Here is a 19,149-nt window from a genome sequence, read left to right as displayed (position 1 = left end):
TTTCTCTCTCCTGTTGTTGGCTGGACTACCAATATCACTAGTCTTCCTTCACACCAGAATCCATAGCTCTTGCTGAGGAATGGAGAAACTTCTGCTACCAAGGAACTTAAGAAAGAGCACATCCTTCAAATTTTAGTTGCCAAATTTAATAATATAGAAATAGATTATTCTGCAACTTACAGCCTGCATTGTAAAAGACCACAGACATAGTGTTTCACACAGCACAGTTTTTCATCCTAGAGCAGTCTAGCTCAGGGAACTCGGACATAGTCACAGTCTGCGCAGCACATCAATGGAACAAAACCTTCAGTGAGCAATATTGTGGGAATACAGATTCATTTCAAAAGCAGTATTCAGAGCATCTGTATAGAGAAGAATTACAGAGCTGAGGAAAGGTGTGTTGGGGAAAGAGGGGTTGAGCAGAGAAGAAAGACAAGGCTTCTGTTGCTTTTTAAATTCAGGCATCAGGATATTTAGATCCCAGTCAGATGCTACCAGAAAAGGATTTGAACTCGCTGCTGAAATTTTGAAGGGTAGTTTAGGGTGAGTTGTTCTTTTCCTTTTCCACAGGTCACAGCACCAGATGCTAGGTTCAAAATGTGCCTTTTGTACATACAGGGACTATTCTTACAGATCTTCCACAAGCAACTTCATGGCACATCAGGTGGACAAACCAGCTGAAGAAACATTCATGGTCTGCAGGACAGTCATAATATACAATAGCAAGCAGAAAGCAGTCGCATAATTCCTTTGAAATAAAAGAATGAACAGACAATAAAAGAAACTGCTTTGACCTCTCGAAATGCCATGTGATTTTAAAACAGAAATCCAAAGCCAATACACGAAATGCCTCTGAAATTGTCTAGCACAAATTATGCTTCTGGAGAGAAGAGGTGGACTCTTTAACCCTTTTAGTTGTCTATGCCAGTGGAAAGCCTCTGAATCATCTATACCTTTCTCCCTAATACAGTCCTCATTTGTCCCGTTCAGCTGAAGGTGCTAGTGCATTAATAACTGTGAAGAGCTCAGTTTGGACTGGTGCACTGACGTACCACTAGTACTTTACATGACACAGTGTAGCCCAGGCTGGTCTGCTGCAGCCATTGCTATGCAACACCAGTGTTTTTGAGGAAAGATCTTTAGGCCTTGCCTCACGTTGGTGGCCCATCGCTGCAAATCTCTTGTAAAGAGAATGAGCTATTCTCTCACAGGAGCGGTACGTCAATTGGTCACCACCGTTGTGAGTCCTGTTTAGCTGAAAATGGTATCACCATGCTGGTGGAAAGACAGGTCAAATGGGCGAATGTGTCTGTACATGGTGAATACCTTTAATCACACATTTGGGAGTGCTCCCTAAACTGCAGGCTGTTCCTGCGGCTGCTGCCCCTTCTGCCTTTCCTGCTTATGACGGCTTTGTTTCTGTTCAGACAGGCTTTAACACTGGCGGCCATTGTCCATTGTTGTATACTTTACAGCTCAGAAGTCAAAGGATTAGCCAATATGTTTTACCCTGTCACTTCTAAATTTTGAGTATGCCTTGAGTCTTTTTCCTTAACAATCAAATTGTCTAGTGGTACGCTCCAGCTCCTGAGCTACCTTGGCATTTGTGTGCCATCTACCTTAATCACATTTGGATCATCATAGACAGCCTGTAACTTCGTAGCTACAAAGACGTCTAGTGTGTCCGTACAGTTGTTTCATAACAGCCAATTTGCAGCATTAATGTTGATAGCAATGGCATGGTTTCAAAATACTTCGGAGTTGAATATATACATTAATGAAAGGAATTTTTTGTTTTGCAGTAGGGAAGGGGCAGTACACCCCTCCAGAATCATGTTAATACACAACCCAGGTTATTGTTTTTGTTAGCATTTCTATTTTTTATTGGTCAAATGAATGATTAATGTAAAGCAAGTTGTAGAAGCAACAAAATCATTCCACAAGTAGGTAAAAATCTTGATGATGATCAACCATCAGTGCAGAATCGTAAGAATATAAGAGGTACTGCATAGTCTACTTGGCGACTTTAGATGTGTCATGGAGTCTAGTGAGATTAAGCAAACCTTCCTGTAGTTGAAACGCTTCCTGGGATAAAAGATAATGGATTGCCCTGTCTAGCACAGCTGTGTAATGCAGCACAAACACAAAAGGATGTGTTTTGCCACTTGTCCATGTTTCAACAATGCTTGTCCCAAGAAAGAGGTCGGCTAAGGCTCTGCCGTCCTTTGCTCTGCCAGGCATTTCATTGTGGAGCTGTCCCTAAACCAACAGACTCTTAGACGTTCGAGCCTTTCCAAAAGGATATGAAGTCCAGGTCAGATCACAGACCAAAGGCTCTCATCCAATCACAACAATCCACACAGAACTGAAGATTTTGTTCTCATCCACATTGCTGCTCTTTTGCCAGTAGGAAGGAGCATGTTGATCGTTTCGTGTTTGTCTTGCTCAGAGTGACTGCCAGCGATTGTTCAGTTTGTTGCCATTTCAGACCTTGGTGCTGTAGCTGTCAATGATGGTTTCTCTCTCAGTTGTCCTGTAGGACTGTGTTCTTTCCCCAGTCTGAAGAAAATGAGGTCTCTGGTCAAGCTCCTTCAGCACAGCAGCGCTGTGCCATTCTGAAGAGACGGACGTTGTTGCCTGCAGTGCTGCCTTGGTTGTTCACAGACTGTGACAGGGATGTGTGTACCTCAGTGCTGGCAGAGTGTATTTCTCCCGTGAAGGCATCTTCAGGAGGATCCTATGATGGCCTTGGTCACAAGTCTCTCACACTTACTCACTGCATTTGCTTGGCAGTGCACACAGCATCCAGCATCTGCTGCTATACTGGTTCTGGACCAGGGCACACAGCAGTCCCTTTACCAGTCATCACAGCATATGTGAAGTCCCTTATTTGTCCCTCAAGTCCCTGGGATTAGCCAACAGCCAGGGTGAGGCTGTGGATGGTCTTACCTCACTGGGTCCTAAGGAGGCAGCATGGTAACCAGGCCCTTACACCCAGCATACACATGGTGCAGGACAGGTGGCCACTGGCATTGGCACAACTAGTTTACTGTCTGTGCCATAGGGGACCTGAGTTAGCAGGGTCATTCCCCACAGAGAAGACCGTTCGTGGCAGCCTGTGACTAGCACTGCTCCTGTCACCATGCCTGTCACTTTACCTCCCACAGCTCACTGGAAGGCTGCCCAGCATGCCAGTTATCTTGGCACATGCTCCCAGAAAAAAACAGCATTTTTCTTTTGCACAAAATAGGATAAACTAATCTTTTGGTTTGTTTCAACACAGACATGCTCCCATGAAGCCTTTGTCTCCTCTGACTAATAGCCTACCGAGATTTGTAATAATATTCCTGGCATGTTTCCTGCGTCCCCTACAGGAAAAGACTGCTGCAGAAAAGGAGAGAAGGAGAAATGTCACTGCACAAAGCTCCATGCCATCATGTAGGCTTTGCAGAAAAGAACTGGGGTTCCTGGCAGACACCAAGTTGACCATGAGTCAGCAGTGTGTCCTTGTGGCACAGAAAGTCAACAGTGTCATGGGCTGCATTAGAAAAAGCATTGCCAGCAGGAAAAGGGAGGTTAGCCTTCCCTTCTGCCCAGTGCTGGTGGGACCACAGCTGGAGTGCTGTGTCCAGCTCTGGGCTTTCTGGTATAAAAGAGATGTGGATGTACTGGAGCAGAACCAGAGAAGAGCCACAAAGATGAAGAAGTGATTAAAGCATCTGTCATGAGAGAAGAGGCTCAGAGAGATGGGACTTGTTACCCTGGAGAGGAAAAAGTGCAGGGGGGATCTTACTTGATGGGAGAGTGGAAAGACGATGGAGCCAGACTTTCTTCAAAGAACAGGCAAGAGGGAATGGACACAACTTCAAATAGCATAAATTCCATTTAAATGTAAGAAAATACATTTGTTCATGGGGAGGGAGGTAAAGCCATGTTGCCCAAAGAGGCTGTGAAGTCTCCATCCTTGGAAATATTCAAAACCCAGCAGGACATGGCCCCAAGCAACCTACTGTAGCTGACCCTGCTTGAAGGGGGGAGCTTGGAACAGACAATTGGCAAAGGTCACTTCCAATCTCAGCTGTTCTGTGATTTTGTGTTATATGTAGAGGCAGATCTCAAGGGAGATGGAGACAGCAGGGCTATTGCACATTAATGTGCAAAGAAAATACTGTGGTGTAGATGAGGCTCTTCGAATGGGAGCATACGGCAAGTCCCACAGAGGAGTCCTGTTTCCGTGTTGTGTGAGGAGCAACATCACCTCATACGGGGATGCCCTTGGACCTCTCTTTGAGCTTTCTGGAGGTGTGTTAGTTGCACCAAGAGGTGCAGAAGGTTTCAGACTTTGTCTTGCCCACCATGTATTACCTGCCAAGCCTTCCGTCTGGTGCTGCACAGCAGTCTGCCAGAGAAACAGGGTCTCAATTCTTCAAAAAAACAAAATGCCAAAAGCCTTTGTAAGGCTATGACAAAAATGCCAGTAGCAACAAGGAGGTTTTCAAGGTTTATTTATTTTTGTCTTTTTTCAAATAAAAACTTTTGGAGCATTTTAATATTGTTAAAATTTTGGCCATTTTTTTTTTTAAAGCAAATACGCTCAGTTGCCTGTTGGCATGAGAGCCAGAACTGTGCCTGGGAAATGAAACCTGCCAGGTGAAAGTGCAGAGGTGCTCAAGCAGAGCACGGAGTCCAGCCGTGCTCCTGGAGCACCTGCACCTTTCCACTGCATGCTTGCTCGGTGGGCGAGAGCACGGAGAAGCTGAACCACAGACCCCGTCTCTTTGGGGCACGGGAAGGGCTGCTTCTCCCAAATCTCCCCAGGGTTTTGGAGAGCTCAGAGGCTACGGCAGGCATTCATCATCCCACTGGCCAGGTCTGCCACCCCCTTCATGGGGAATACTTTTCCACTGCTCTTTAAATATTGTGCCTCCTACCTGGTCTGTGGTGGCCAGGGCCAGGTCCTAGCCATTGGTACATTGTTGCAGGTTTGGTCCAGTATTGCTGAATTGGCACTTTTTGCTGCCTCCTGTTTTCCCTTTTAAGAAAGAGGAAGCTTTGTGCTTGCTTATAAGCCTCACGGCTCCTTTGCTTTTTTCCCATTCCTTCATTTTGACCTTTGTTGTTCTTCAGGAAAGAACATTGGTCACTGAGGCATATCTTTGTACTTTAAACACTTTCCAGTTTAATAATCATAGGAAGGCTAGTTTGCAAACGTAACCCTTTTCAAGTCGTCTTATTGTTTAAGTGTACAGGCTTTTAAATTTAACAGACTGGATCAACTGCTTCTGGCTACAAGAGATGCATAAGGTGAACAAACTGCTTATGACAAACCTTGAGATGTTGAAATTTTACATCTCTTGGAGCTGTTCATTTCTAAAGAATTGCTTTCATTTCTAAAGAACAAAAATTAAAGTATACTTGGTAAAATAGCTGTTTTTACCACTGAAAAACAGCTGAGTCTGTATCACAAATATTCTGACGATATTCAAATAATGTGGATGTCAGACCTGTAGCACCAGCTGCTTTTCTCTAGAGATCTGCTTTTATCATATCACACTATGCTCTAATGTGGAAATAGCCAATATTAATGACAGAGTTCCTCCTCTCAAGACTCTCAATGGGGAAATGCTTTGCCCAATAGTTGTCAATCTACTTATTCTTTCCTATGCCTCGAGTGATATGATTTTCAGATGATTTCATCATCTAAAATGGCAGAGCTGCTGGAATAGTTTTTCCTTGAAATATTTACCGGACTAATTGTCAGTGCATCTTTAATACCCATTGGAATTGTATTGAAAAATACATAAGAATAAGTTAGTATTCCATCGGGCTATTTCTTGGCAATCTGTTATACAGAGAAGAATCAAAGTCTAGATGTGTGCATTTATGCATTTTGTAAATGCCTAAGAAACTTGATATGTACATGCTTTATTCATTCTAAAAATGGGATTTTGTACTAAATCCCATTTTACTCACAACAGTTACCAATGTAATGATATTTTTAAGGTTTTGTGGTCCAGAAAATTAATATAATTCTCATGACAAGCATTTGTGATTTTCTTTTATTATGTTAACAAAAAACCAAAAGCAATTGTATGCATCAAAATCAATAATGTATGATTAGAATGAAAACAGGACATAGTATTGAGCCAATATATCCATATTTGCAGATGGCAATGGACACATAGGAAGAAAAAGACAGAGAATATTAGGATTCTCACATATTTCTTAAGAACAAGAGATGTAGCCTTGAACTACCATAGGAACAAAGAAGCCCAGCTGCATTCATGAAAGAATAATGTACTCAAGTTTTTAACTTCACCTGGGGGCTTTCCAGGGACTAATTGAAGTTCACTTGCTAAGCAAGCTCAACAGAGACAGGGATTATTATGAACGCTGTGTTTTTCCACAAAACTCCTATGGAGAAATCAGATTCTTTAATACCACTTGCAGGACTTTTCACAAAAATCAAAATGTTCTCAAATTTGAAGTGTCTCCCAATGTTTTAAACAAGAATTCAGGCAGCTCTTTTGCTTAGAGGTTCTCACTGAGTTCTGGATCATCTGGATCATCTGGATATCCATGTTTCAGGCTTTGAATCTACACTCTGTGAGAAGGCATAACTGCACCTACACAACGTTATATCTCTGTGTGCTCTCTGAAGTGGAAGGGAGACTCTCCATGACTTTGGAGAACCTCTGCAAGAAATTCAAAATTAGGTGAGGAACTCATGGTGAGAGGACAACTCTGGTGATAGTGGACATCATGTACACCATTTCCAGCTAAGTAAAAAAAAAAATAAGATTTACATAGGCACCACTCAATAACCTGCAGAGCAGAATCTTACCTACAAGCATTTCCTTCAGACTGGAGATCTCAAAGCCTGTGTTTCATGACCAACAACATGGGTTTGTCAGCAGGATGCTACCAGGGAATGGGATGAGCACAGCCTATGGCTTTCTATGTAATGGACTCCCAAAGACTTGGAGTCACACCTGCAACTTGTTCCTTGAGTGAAAATCACTTGGCCCCTTCCTGGCTGGTGGGTGCCTCTATTCTGTGTTGGCTCAGTCTTTGTTCAGCTCAAGCAGTCCTGAAACCGGTATGAGAAAGGAAAGGAGTAAACATGCTTGCTGCTGTTTCCTCACCTGCAGGTGTGTCTTTGTTATGGAAGCTTTCCAAATGGGCATTTCTCAGATTAAGCTTTCCCCTTGGAGAAAATATTGAAGAGATGAGATTATGCTACAATGTTACGGTGAAGGGGGCTGTTTCTGAGGGGAAGGCGAGCATTATTTCCAGCTCTTTCTTTCTTTAGGGGGAACAATATCTACCAAAGAAGAGGATGATGTTGGTTGGATTGTGTTTGATCAAGAAAAGGAAAGGGTGGTCAGCCCTAAACTCTTCAAACTCAGAGGGATGTTTGATGTCTCCCATCACCTCCGCTGAGCCTGCCACCTCGGTGCCTTCTTCATTGACTTCCATGTACGCCTCATGGATGGCCTCAGATATCTTCAGGCTCTCTGCTGAGGAGATGCCAGACAGATTGGCCGAAGGACTGAAGAGGTCGGTCATACCCAAGGCCATTAAGACAGATGTGAGGTTATATTTTTCCTCAATCTTCATGTGTGGGAGGTACACTTTCACTCGCTTCTTCTCCATCACATTAGGACTGGTCCACTCCGTAAGTTTTTCAAAGTTGATTTTGTTCTCAAGCTGCAAAGGGAGGCAGGGAATGAAATGCCTGGGATGTGAATACAACTTCTTCCTACCATTCATTTTAATCAAGGCTATCATAACAAAACCAAGCCAGAATGGTTCCTGAAGTGCATGCTGTCAACATCCTTCCTGTAGTTTATTATTTGCCTCTCCAGTATTGCCTGTGTCATTGTCCTTTTATTCAGTTCATTACCCACCTGATACATCCCCTTCTGTCCAACTAGTCTTGTGTCTCATGAGGCACAACCCAACAGTTTCACAGCCTAGCAAAGTAGTCAGCTTATGAAAGAGATTGCAAAAACAAGGCCAATAAAATTTACTTATAGATGATATTACCTAAAAAATGCAATCTCTTCTACATCTTTAATAACTATGACATAATTCCAAAAAATTGCTGAAATAAGAATAATGGGTTATATAATTCAGGCTCCATCACTTTTTCCCTTTCTTGAGTACAGATAGGTTACTTGATAGCACCTTGATAACTTTATTTTAAATGATTGACCTTGCAATTCTGGTTTTTTGCTACTTCTTTCAGAAATCCTGCATGAAGATAATCCAGTCCACCTGACTGAAGCAAATTAAGATTTCGAGGTTGTTTCTCCCTTGCATCTGTCCATTTTTATTTCCTCTTTGCCATTAGCATCCTGCATTCACTCAGTGGTTTAGCTTCATTTTCTTCCAAGACCAAGACAAAAGTTTCATTTAATTTTGCACAGTCAGTAGATTATATTTGTATTCTTGCCTCACTGCATACTAGTCCCACTTTTCTCTTTTTTTTCTCTAAAGGACAAAAACATTGGTTTTTACTAGTTTTCATGCATCTGGCAAAAACTGACTCAACCTGACTTAAAGCAGTCTTGAGGTTTTTCTTTTAATTTCTATGCTGTTCTCATTTTATGTCCTTGTACATTCATGGATTCTTTCTGCTGTTGATGTTCATCCCATTAGACCCAAGTGTCTTCTGTTTTCTTTCTTTGATGTGTTATTTCCAAATATCTTCCATGCATTTCCTTTCCATCTCTATATTTAAGACTCTCTGAAGTCCTAACTGATGAAGTGTTATTGATCAGTTAGTTGAGCTTGATTGGTTTCACCATTTCAAAATCAATAATATTTTATTAAGAACATGCTTTATCTAACTTTGTTTTTCATTCCATGATGACATAATCAGAGTAATTTTTGAAAGCAGCCCATTTATGATGTTTAATGAGGATTTTGTTAGAAAAAAATCGTTACTGATTCCTGCAAAGAATGCCTAATTCTCATCAGTTTTAGCAACATTTCCTCAACAGTTTATATGGGGGGTGGGTGAAATTACTGCTCAATGAAAAAAGATATCTGCCCATACATACAGGCTATTCTGTAGGGCTAGAGCAGCGCTATACTTCTTAACCTTCATTTTATCAGACTGAGTCCAGGGTTCTCCTGAGAGGCTAGTCTCTGCCTGAGCACCTGGTAGCACCTGGGGGGCTGTTGGGCTCCCCTGCCTGCCCACCACAGCCGTGGTGTGGGCAGCTGGGATGTAAAGGGACAGCAAAAGGTCTGACAGCAGCCAAGTCCCACTGAAGCGATAACTCTTCTGCTTCCCCTGCCAGGGCCATACCTGCTCCAGGCCAGAGACATCATCAGGCAACAGCACCAACATGCTCAGCTCCCCGCTGGCGTACGGAAGCTCCAGGATTTTAATTTTCTCTGCAGCCACTGCTGCCACTTTGAAGGTACTGTTCTGACACATCATCTGCACAGGTCTGCTGTCTTGCTGCAAAAACAGAAACGTGAGACGACGTGACCGGGAAGCAGTTTTTTCTTTAGGCAGGCAAATGTACAAGCCCTTTGAAAGGACTCGATCTTCAGGCATGTCCCCATCACTGGAGGTATTTAAAAGACATACAGACATGGTGCTTAGGGACATGGTTTAGTGGTGGACTTGGCAGTGCTAGGTTGGACTTGATGATCTTAGAGGTCTTTTCCAACCTAAATGATTCTATGATTCTATGTTGCCTTTGAAGAAAAGCTGTGTCTCCATTTTTCTCTCTTGTCTGCTGGAGTGCTCTGGTCAGACACAGCTCTTGCAAACCTGACAGCAAGGGGCCCAGCTAAATCACCCAGCCAATGACCACAGCATGGTGTATGTCTAACACCCAGCCTGCTGGCTGTGCAAGCCAACAGCCTGGCTTCCTGGCCAGAAGCTCTGGCTGTGTCCCCTTACCTTTGTCATGCTGAAGGGCAATTCCCTAGTGTCGTCTTCTTTAAACGCTGTCTTCCATATCCCTTTGAAGTAAATGGCATTAACAAGGACCAGCATAGTATTGAGATCAACAGAGCCTGGTTCAAGAAAATCTTGGATCTGTCCTTTAAGGAAGAAGCAGGGCAGAGAGTGGTAAGTTTCGTAGCAGTAGTCTTGCATGTTAGAGGTCAATCAACATGCTGCTGCTTGACTTGGCTTCCTCTTCCTAAAAGGTCTGCATATGGAATTCAGGTTCATGAGGATGATTTAATACAGAACAGCTGGCACCTGGCCAGGCATTTCTGCAAGACGGCAGGTAGGTTCAAGAGTGGTATACATCCCTGGAAATATTTCTAACCAATGCTTGGAAAAAAGTTTACACAGAAAAGGACCAGGAGAAGGAAGCAGCGATATAGATTTTCTGTTTCTCACTGTGCTTCTTTCTCACACTTCACTCTTGTTTTTCCTCCTCCTCAGCACGATAGATGTACACAAGCTCCTGAATCATTTGTTTCACACCATCAGCCTAGCACACACATTACTTTCTCCCCTGGAAGCCCACTTCTTACCCATCCAGCACGTCCTTGTAAAATTATGCCAATATTCTAGAGAAGCTGGGACTAATCTTGCATGAGTTAAGCTCTCCAGACACAATAAGTGTGCATAGAAAGTGTGCATAGAAAGTGTGCATATCCTGGCACCTCTGCCTTTGCTAGATATGTTTAAAACACAGTCACTGCCACACGGGTGCAATAGAGTCATACCTTTTCACAGGAAATATCCACTAATGGGGACGAGAGGATGAGATTTCTCCTCTAATGTTTAGTCTTTCCAGCATTTGTTCAAATACAGTTGCGAGAGGGAAGTATATGTCAAAATTTTGTCTGACCTTACCATTTGTCTGATTTTCCACCCAGGAATTAATGAGCTGTCTGGCTTGATCTGATGCTGTTTTGAAGTTGGCCATTTCCAGACCTGCTCTGTACAGTTTCTTCACACATTTTAAGTAGATCTGTAAAGACAGCAATTGTAGCCACCTAACTAGTCATATTTTAAAAACAGTATGAACGTGAAATAAAATATGGCTAAAAGGATTTTTATAGTGATGCCATGGTTAGGCTGTTCTCATTGCTTACTTCCTGGAAGAATCTGGTAAAACTGGGCCAGTAAAATTATTCTGACCCATGACATTTTCAGACCTGACATTTTTATTACTTGACCAGTTAAGAGTATATATTAGAAATACTTAAATATTTTCTTGAAGAAAGCCTGATCCAAAAGCACTGTTTCTGGTTCATTTCAGTGTTTTATTATCATTATGTCCACTCCTTTTTTTTAAAGCATTTTCCTTATTTTTAAAGATAAGAAGTTTCTTTGGTTTAGAATATTTGTATGTTGTGTTTTGAAAACATCAAATAAAAGATTTTGACACTTTCAAAAGGTTTTTTTGCGGTGACGTTTTCAAGTGAAGAAATGTGCTGAAGTCAAATTGTTTCCTGAAAAAACACAAACAACCTATTAAAATGAAAAGGCTTTGGGGGAGCAAGCGTGGAGGGGGGAATTACATTACCAAATAATTTTGTTTATTACTCCTTTCATTTTTTAATAGGACCCTCTTTTTGCCTGGAATTTCTTTCCATTCAGGCTATTGTCAGGGCTGTGGCAAAGGGAAAAGCCGTGGAAGTCCACACGAGTGCGTACCACTGGATTAACAGATCATCTACTCTGGCCAGTCCTCCTGGATTACAGGTTTATACAGGGTTTAGCAAGAAATCTCTCTAATGTACAACTCACCGGTAGGATTGGACGTGTCTTTTCAGCGTAGAGTCTGTTGGCAATGTGGAGTGAATTATTGGCTTTTGGTGCAGTAATATCAGAGAGAAGTTCTTTAAACAGTATGTGGATATTCACAGACTTGCCACACTGAGTTGTTGATAAGAAGATAAAAAGGTATAGCTGTTAGCTTATTTTACTAGGAAGAGAATTATTTATAAGGTACAAATAACGTGGGATAACGCACAGTGTTTGGACATTTGCAAATGCATATGTACTACAGTCTAAAAGCTCCATGGAAGGGATGTTCAATACAACTAACTAATGATGTACAATCAATTTATAGCATATGATGACACTCATTCTAGGTGATAACCAGCAGAAAACCTCAGTGATGAGTCTGAAACTGTATGGCTCAGGAGTGAAGTGACAAAAAGAAAAATCCAGGTGTCAATGATTGCAATTGGTGAGTTGTCATAGATATAGAGCATCTAGTTCCCAGCTTCTGCTTGCATTTGCATGGCAGCTTTCTGCTGAAGCTGCAGATGGGAGAAGAGTGCTAGGTGACAAGGGAGTGAGGAAGTGTCTCACAATATAGTGAAAAAATGGATCAACTGTCTAATGCCCCAAGAATAGTGTTCCAGGTGACACAGGCTAAGAGCGTGTAAGAAAAATGCACAATGATAAAACGGTGGCTGGGAATTCATTTTATGAGAAGGAGAATTGTGTTGAACTGCTCCTTTCTAAATGCTTGACCAGCCACTAAATGCTCTAGCTGATATTACCTCTATTTTTCTTTATTTAAAAAAAAAAAATAGTCTCCTTGTTCTTTGCAAGTCCCACCTTTTGTTTGTGGATCCCAAGTGGATAGGGACAGGCCAGGAAGCATGGCTTGTGTTATCTTTATAGAGGCAGCAGGTTAACACAGAGGAAAGCACACAGGTGGTATCAAAGTACTAGGACCCCTCATGGTGCTCTTGGGGTAGCAGTGGGAATTGGAGGCTGGAAAAGTCCCTGTAGCTTTTGGAAGAGTATAATTACTTTCCAGCCTTTGAGGCTTCTGGGCTCTTTTCTGCCAAAGCATCTTCCTGCCCCACTTTGAAGTCTCAGCTGCAAGTCTGACTGCTGTACCCTGGCTCCAGGTGCTGAGCCCCTTTCAAGTGCTGTCCCCCAGCAGCACTTGCAGGTGTGCAGATGCTCGTCTACACAAGGAGGTAGCCTGGTGCCCAAAGCATCCTATCCTGTCCTGTCACTTCTTCTGGTGCAATATGTGCAGCCTGCCTTCTTTTTCTGTTGTGTTTTTGTTGTTGGTTTTTTTTAACTTACATCTCTTAAATTTAGAGCATTAGCAAAGGTTTGGGAAAGTGTTGAACCTACTCGAAGCACAGTCAGAACAGTCTATTCTCAGGAGAAAAATGTGAAAGAGAAATAATTGTACCTTAGATTTCTGTACCTTGGTCTGAATAGTTCCTCCAAGTCCTGCAATTTTGTCAAAGTGAAGGACCTGCAATTGAAAGTAGCAATAGAAGAAATTAAGTACGTGAAGTCCACTGGGAGTCACTGATGTTTGTGTTGAAATTATAGGTTTGGACTAACCAGGTCTGATTAGCACATAGGTGAACTGAGAAGTTTTATTTGAGCTTTAAATCTGGTTTTTTTTTTTTTACTGCATGTGCCACACTGAAAAATTGTGACTAAGATCCTCAGCTTAGATCCCTTCTTTTCCAGTTAATGGTATTCAGTCTATAAACCAGCTACAACCTCACTGTATTGTATTTATGACTGTGACTCTTGTTTTCTGAATGTTTCATCTTTTGTATGTTACGAGTTGGCCTTTCCACCTGGGAGGAATCAGGTCTGTGAGATAATATAAGCTGAAGCAAGAAGCCTGCCTTAACCTTTTTTCAAGACTGCTCTTTCTTAATGGAAACCAAAGGCTGTTGTTGCCCTTCATGGTGAAAAGCAATGGTAAGTGAAAACTCAGCTCCAGATCCAAACCTCACGGTTTGGAATGCCATTCTTTTTCTAGGCAGGTTTGAATCCAGTGCCAAATGTGACTATGTAACTTTCTTCCCTCAACTGGAGAAAGTCCCAAAGATGTAAATGGATAATCTGTTGCTGTGTTGAACAGGATCAAAAGGAGTTTGTATCCGTTTATGTAACTTACCTTCTCCATCTGATACTCAGTGTTACCTCTTGCTCCCAGATAAACCATGGCCAAGGCTGCAATGATGCTCAGGGGGGAATAGAAGATGTTGTCATTGGCATAGTGGACTTTCAACTCTTTGAATACATCAAAAGAAAATTCTGCATTTGCTGCACTGATGGAGCCCATTTTGAAATCAGTGTTCTCTGAAGCAAACAGAAATATGACTGTATAGTGGTGATATGTAGCACTTGTTTTTAAAAGTACTGTCAATAGCCCAGAAACTGCTAGTTCATTGCTGGTTTTGTGATGTTGAACCAATGAATGATGTGAAGCCTACAAATTCTGTGATCATTAGAAATATTGTAACTCCTGACCCATATATCTCTCAAGGCATGTTTGTTTTCTTTCAGCAAGATACTAGGTCATCGTCAAGATAGTATCTTATACTTGCCTTTTAGGAAATAGATAGTTTCATCCATGCTTCAATATGATAAATGTAACACTGAATGGATGAGTTTCCCTATGGCCATCCAGAGGACTCTGAATGATGTTTGAGACAATGCAAACATCATATTTCATGTCTTCTGTGGCTGCTCTGGACCATGCTCTGAATCTTTAAATCAAATGTAATCAACTCACTATACTCTTAAGGTACTTCTCACTGTTGCTTCGTATAACCAGCTGCAAATTTGGAGGTTGCTTTCCTCTAGTTTATAGGAATAACGGGAGTAAGTTGCTCAGTAAACCCAGCCAGTTGCTTAGATGCTGAACTATAGATTTAGGGGGGTTCTTTCCTGTAGTCCCATTTTGGACATTTAATCTCTGCTGATGCTTTTGCTTTTTTGTTGAGAAAAAGCACAAGCATATATATCATAAATACGGGTTTTGGCAGTACAGCTTGAAACAGCGTAGAGCTGCATTCATTCAGCCAGGTGCAAGTTCTGTACATGCAAATGAAGGTGACATGTCAAGGATATTCATTGAAACCTGCAGTCATTCTCCCTTTTGAATCTGAGACCAAGAAAGTTGCATGCTGTTCTTGTATCTCTAAAACAGTTAAAGCTGGAGGAATGGCAGCATATCCATAGTTTGGAGCAGATGTAGTTGATTATGTGACCTGAGGGGCATCTGGCGCTAATGACTGTGGAACCACAGACTCTGTGAATCATCCATCATACACTACCTCACCTGTGTTCTCCAGAGAGTGAGACTGATAAAAGAGAAATGCCTTTATTCCCAAAATAATTATTAACAGTATAAAAGAACAGTTTTAATGTGATACCAGATTGTCAATGAAAAAGAGGTATTCTACTCAAAGCTATGGCGTGCAAACCCTCGTATTTTGCACACCTAAAAGTATTTGACAGTCAAACAGTGTAACATATATTGATAAGACAAGGTAAAATTACTGTATATGCTGTCTTTTTACATATCTGTCTTATACTTACCTTAAAGTTCTTAAACATAATATCACTTTTTTCCCATATTAAAGAATACAAATTAGAAATTATATTTTACTTGGAGAAATACTTACCCCACAAACTTCAAAGACGCACGTAATAATCCAGCTTGCCAGCTGAACCTAAACAGATTCTCTGAGTTCTTGGTGATATATATTGTACCATTTGAGACACTCCCACTGTTAGCCTTCAAGGAGTCATCTTTTGGGTCACTACCTTTTGTCACGACCTTTTGATTCATTGCACTTTGAAACATTGAGTAGACCGATGTTAGACTGGTACTCTATCTGCTGCAAGTCAACCTTTATTTGTTGAAGTAAAACCTAATAAAAAAAAGAATTATTTAAGCTTTAGCTGTAACTTATAAGGCTGTACCAAAGCAATTGGAGTTCAAGTCTAAAACTATGTTCCATGCAGTTCTTTTGAATTTACACAATAATGTGATTGGGACATATTAGGTAACTAGAGCCAAATGAAAACCAAATGCAGAAAACTGAGGAAAAACAGTGTTACAAATATATCCAGCGAAACATAATACATTTTTAATAAACCTAGCTGTAACATCAGATCAGGTGATTCTCACAGTCAAGTGAAGCTAAAGATCCCAAAATATTAGAGGAAAATACGGCCTAGTCATAGTGCAGTGATCTGGGAGTGAGCAAACAGTTCCCACCACAGTCCATCGTTAGTGAGCATCCACGGATATAGCTGAGGAAAGAGTCTTGTGTTACCAGGGAGTGCAAAAAAGTGCATCAGTCCCTAAAAACCTAGCTGTTTCTCTTCTGCACACCTATGAGGCACTGTAAGTACAGGAAGCACTGTAATACAGTACTCCCACCAAGCGTGAAGGGAAAAGCGGCTGCTGAGCTACCTGCTGAAGGTCTGATATATATGCAACACCTCACTACAGCGTCTGTGCAATGTAACAGAGGGAAGTGTCTCATGGACAGTGACCAGCTGATATTGCCAAAATAGTGCACTTCCAAGCAGAGCCAGCTGCAGGGTGGTCATTCTATTCGGAGGGCTTTGAAATGGATTTTTTTTCCATGTAAGAACAAACCCAAAACTTTCTGTTTATTTTTCAAGACCAAAATAGTATTGAAAGGTGTTTTGGTCTGCCAAAATGCAGAAGAATGTTCCTGGAGTCCAAGGATTGGTGTGGTTTACAGCTTGTACTTGTTAAAAGCACAGCCACATTTATTTCTGTACCTAGGTGAGACCAAAGATTTTTACCTGAGGTCAAACTCAGGTTTTTTACCTGAGGTCAAACTGTAGGGTCTACAGCATACATGTGGAAGAAGGGAGAAGGGGTCTGAAGAGAAAGCACATTTTGCTAGAACTTCATTTTGATGAAAACATTCAGAGCAGCAGTGTTGAGATGAATTAGAGGTCTGAGGGTGGGCATGGCAGACCAAGAGATTTGAGAAACAGTCAGGAATTACATATTTGCTGGGCTGTAAGTCAGACCCCAGAGTATTCAGATATTCAGAAATGGATTTTAACCAGCCAGTAGGATTTAAAGGATGATTGAGGATCAGCTTTTAATTTTCATTCTCTTCAGGTCATGGCAACAAGGCCCATGGTACATGCACAGGCCATACTCATAGATCTTCCATACCTACCTTTTTACTATGGCAGGTGAATAAACTACAGAATCTGTCTGCAGGAACATTCATGGTCTGTTAGACAATCATAATGCACAATATCAAATAGAATTCAATTCTAAAAAGCTATTAGTCTTTATTGAATAGTAGACTTGATGAGCAGTAAAGAAACAAATCTGGCATCTGTAAACACCATAGGGGTGGATAATAGAAATCCCAAATTTGTACATATTAAGTCACAGAGCGTACAGCAGTAGGTGCACCCTCTGTGAAAGGGAAAGGGAGCTACTTTACCCTTAACAGTGTGTTGCGTTTTGTTTTGCTGAAATGCAGGCATGTACGTGCAGAGCCTGATAATTGGGGTGGCTTTCAGTTTCCCAACTCAGAATGAGCTTTTTGTCTGAGGATGTTATAGCAGTGATGAAGACGGCAAAATCTAAAGACAGTAAGCAGCTTTCCTCTCACCCTGTTCCTTATTCTGTGAGCCAGGCTGCTGTAGCTTTTACTTTATCCTGTCAAACTGTTACTGCCCGTGGGCACAGGTTTTGTGTGGAAGGAGCTGTAGTGTGTCTTCTCTTATTCTCCCATTTTCACATATTCACATTAGAGTTCCAGCTACTGGTCAGCACTTGCTCAAACATGCCTCTGGGGCTTCCATGAAGAGCTTTCCTGGGCACCCACACTCCTTTGTATGCTCTGGTTCAATGTGTTTGTCCTGTGTGGACCTCTGTGGAGCATGCACCTGAAGGACACAACTGGCCCTGCACAGATGGCCAGCTCTTTGCCTAATGTCCAAGATTTTCTCAACAAACATTTTGTTGCACCAACTCTTCTAGAAGAGGGCATGTAGGTGTTTCTGGTATGTTCTCCCAGCCAATATATTTGCCTTCTTTGTACACTCTACATTTCATAGCTCTGCAGCAGCATGATCACCACAACAGTTTTCCACACAGGTAAGCTGGTTGAACATCTGATAACTGCTCAGTTTCTGAATTATGCTAGCTGCCCTAATGTGAAAAACTACTTTGTCAAGGCAGGCAAGATAGTTTAAAACACCCAAAGTAAATGAGCTCATGGAAGAGAGGAAGTTTGGTTTTGCCAGTAGTCGTGGATGGGGCAGTACAACTTCTCCAGAGAGTAGTCTGTCACTACACACACTTGGGTTTGTTTTGTATTTTTTTCTACACTGAATGTTAGTGCAAAAGTGCTTGCAGAAGCAGCCTGTGAGTAGCTGAAAATTTTGATCAGACCAGGCTATCCATGTGCAGTCATCAGCAGACAAATGCTCTTTTGTAACTTTAAATAGGGCATTGGACCTAAGAGTGTAGCACTGTAAAGCAAGACAAACAGGTTAAATTCTGCTCTGTATCTATGTTTGTCCCAAGAAAGAGGTCAGCAAGGACTCTGCTGCCCTTTATCTGCCAGATAGTCCATTGTAGAGCTGTTCCTAAACCAATTCATGGGGTTTGCCATTCTTCCCCAGTGTTGGCATAATCAAGGAGATAATAAGCAGGAAAAAAACCAGCTCTTTCCACCATTCCTCTGTTCAGATTTTCACATTTCATTTCTTATGGTTGCTCAGCAACTATTTTGCAGCGTTTGGGGGTAATGTTTGCTTACACTTTGGATAGCCTGTCTATCTGCATCACGCTTAGCAGAGGCTATACTGGCATCTCTCAGTGAACTGAGATGTGGCCAGAGAAGTCCCATTTACAGGATTTCAGATGTTTTTTATTCAGTCATGGTATGTGCTGTACTGGAGATGATCAGCTCTGTGTGGTGGGCACACAGTCTGAGGCAGACTGTCATTGGTATTAGTGCTAGCACTTTTAAGACAAGCAGCACCTTATATTAAACCTCTCAGAGAGTCAGTGTGTCAGGCCCAGGGTAAAGTTAATGCCTAACATGTCCTTTCCCCCTCAGAGCTCATAGTAGCTGGTATGTCAATGTGTATTGTGTTTGCACAGCAACCCAAGGTAAAAGGAGGCCAAGCACATCCACCAGTCCTCTATGCCCCTTGATTACTGTTTGGCTCTAGCAATAACTCAGTTTGTTATAATAAAGCAGCAGTAAAATGGTGACTTTTTTTCTGCTGCACACACTTGCCAAAAGAAAGAAAGAGGTTTGCCCAATCACCACTCCTCAGGTAGCTGGATCTCACTCACTGAAACTGTATCATGCTCATGGTGCTCTCTGGCAAGCGGTGCTGCTCTTTGCCTG

At 41.8% G+C, this 19,149-nt stretch overlaps 1 protein-coding gene across 4 annotated transcripts; it reads right to left on the bottom strand.

The window, feature by feature from the left end:
• Window positions 1-7,308: 7,308 nt before the first annotated feature.
• LOC104021853 (ovalbumin-related protein X) lies at window positions 7,309-14,158 on the bottom strand. 4 transcript variants are annotated; one of them, XM_087762010.1, is made up of 7 exons: window positions 13,884-14,158; window positions 13,155-13,220; window positions 11,738-11,866; window positions 10,838-10,955; window positions 9,926-10,068; window positions 9,320-9,475; window positions 7,309-7,710 (listed from the first exon to the last, which is right to left on the bottom strand). In XM_087762010.1, exons 1-7 carry the CDS (start codon window positions 14,049-14,051, stop codon window positions 7,309-7,311), a joined length of 1,182 nt encoding a protein of 393 aa, XP_087618136.1. In that variant the 5' UTR covers window positions 14,052-14,158. The 4 variants fall into 4 exon arrangements, with proteins under 4 accessions (XP_087618136.1, XP_087618140.1, XP_087618157.1 ...); XM_087762014.1 differs by having other exon boundaries at window positions 9,926-10,063; window positions 10,833-10,955; window positions 13,884-14,051; XM_087762031.1 differs by having other exon boundaries at window positions 9,926-10,063; window positions 10,833-10,955; window positions 13,170-13,220; window positions 13,884-14,051.
• Between the last annotated feature and the right edge of the window lie 4,991 nt (window positions 14,159-19,149).

The sequence above is a fragment of the Nipponia nippon genome, unplaced genomic scaffold (genome assembly GCF_047370975.1).
Source record: "Nipponia nippon isolate SJK-2023a ecotype South Korea unplaced genomic scaffold, ASM4737097v1 scaffold_1, whole genome shotgun sequence".
NCBI lineage: Eukaryota > Metazoa > Chordata > Aves > Pelecaniformes > Threskiornithidae > Nipponia > Nipponia nippon.
This window is presented reverse-complemented; position numbering and strand designations above follow the sequence as displayed.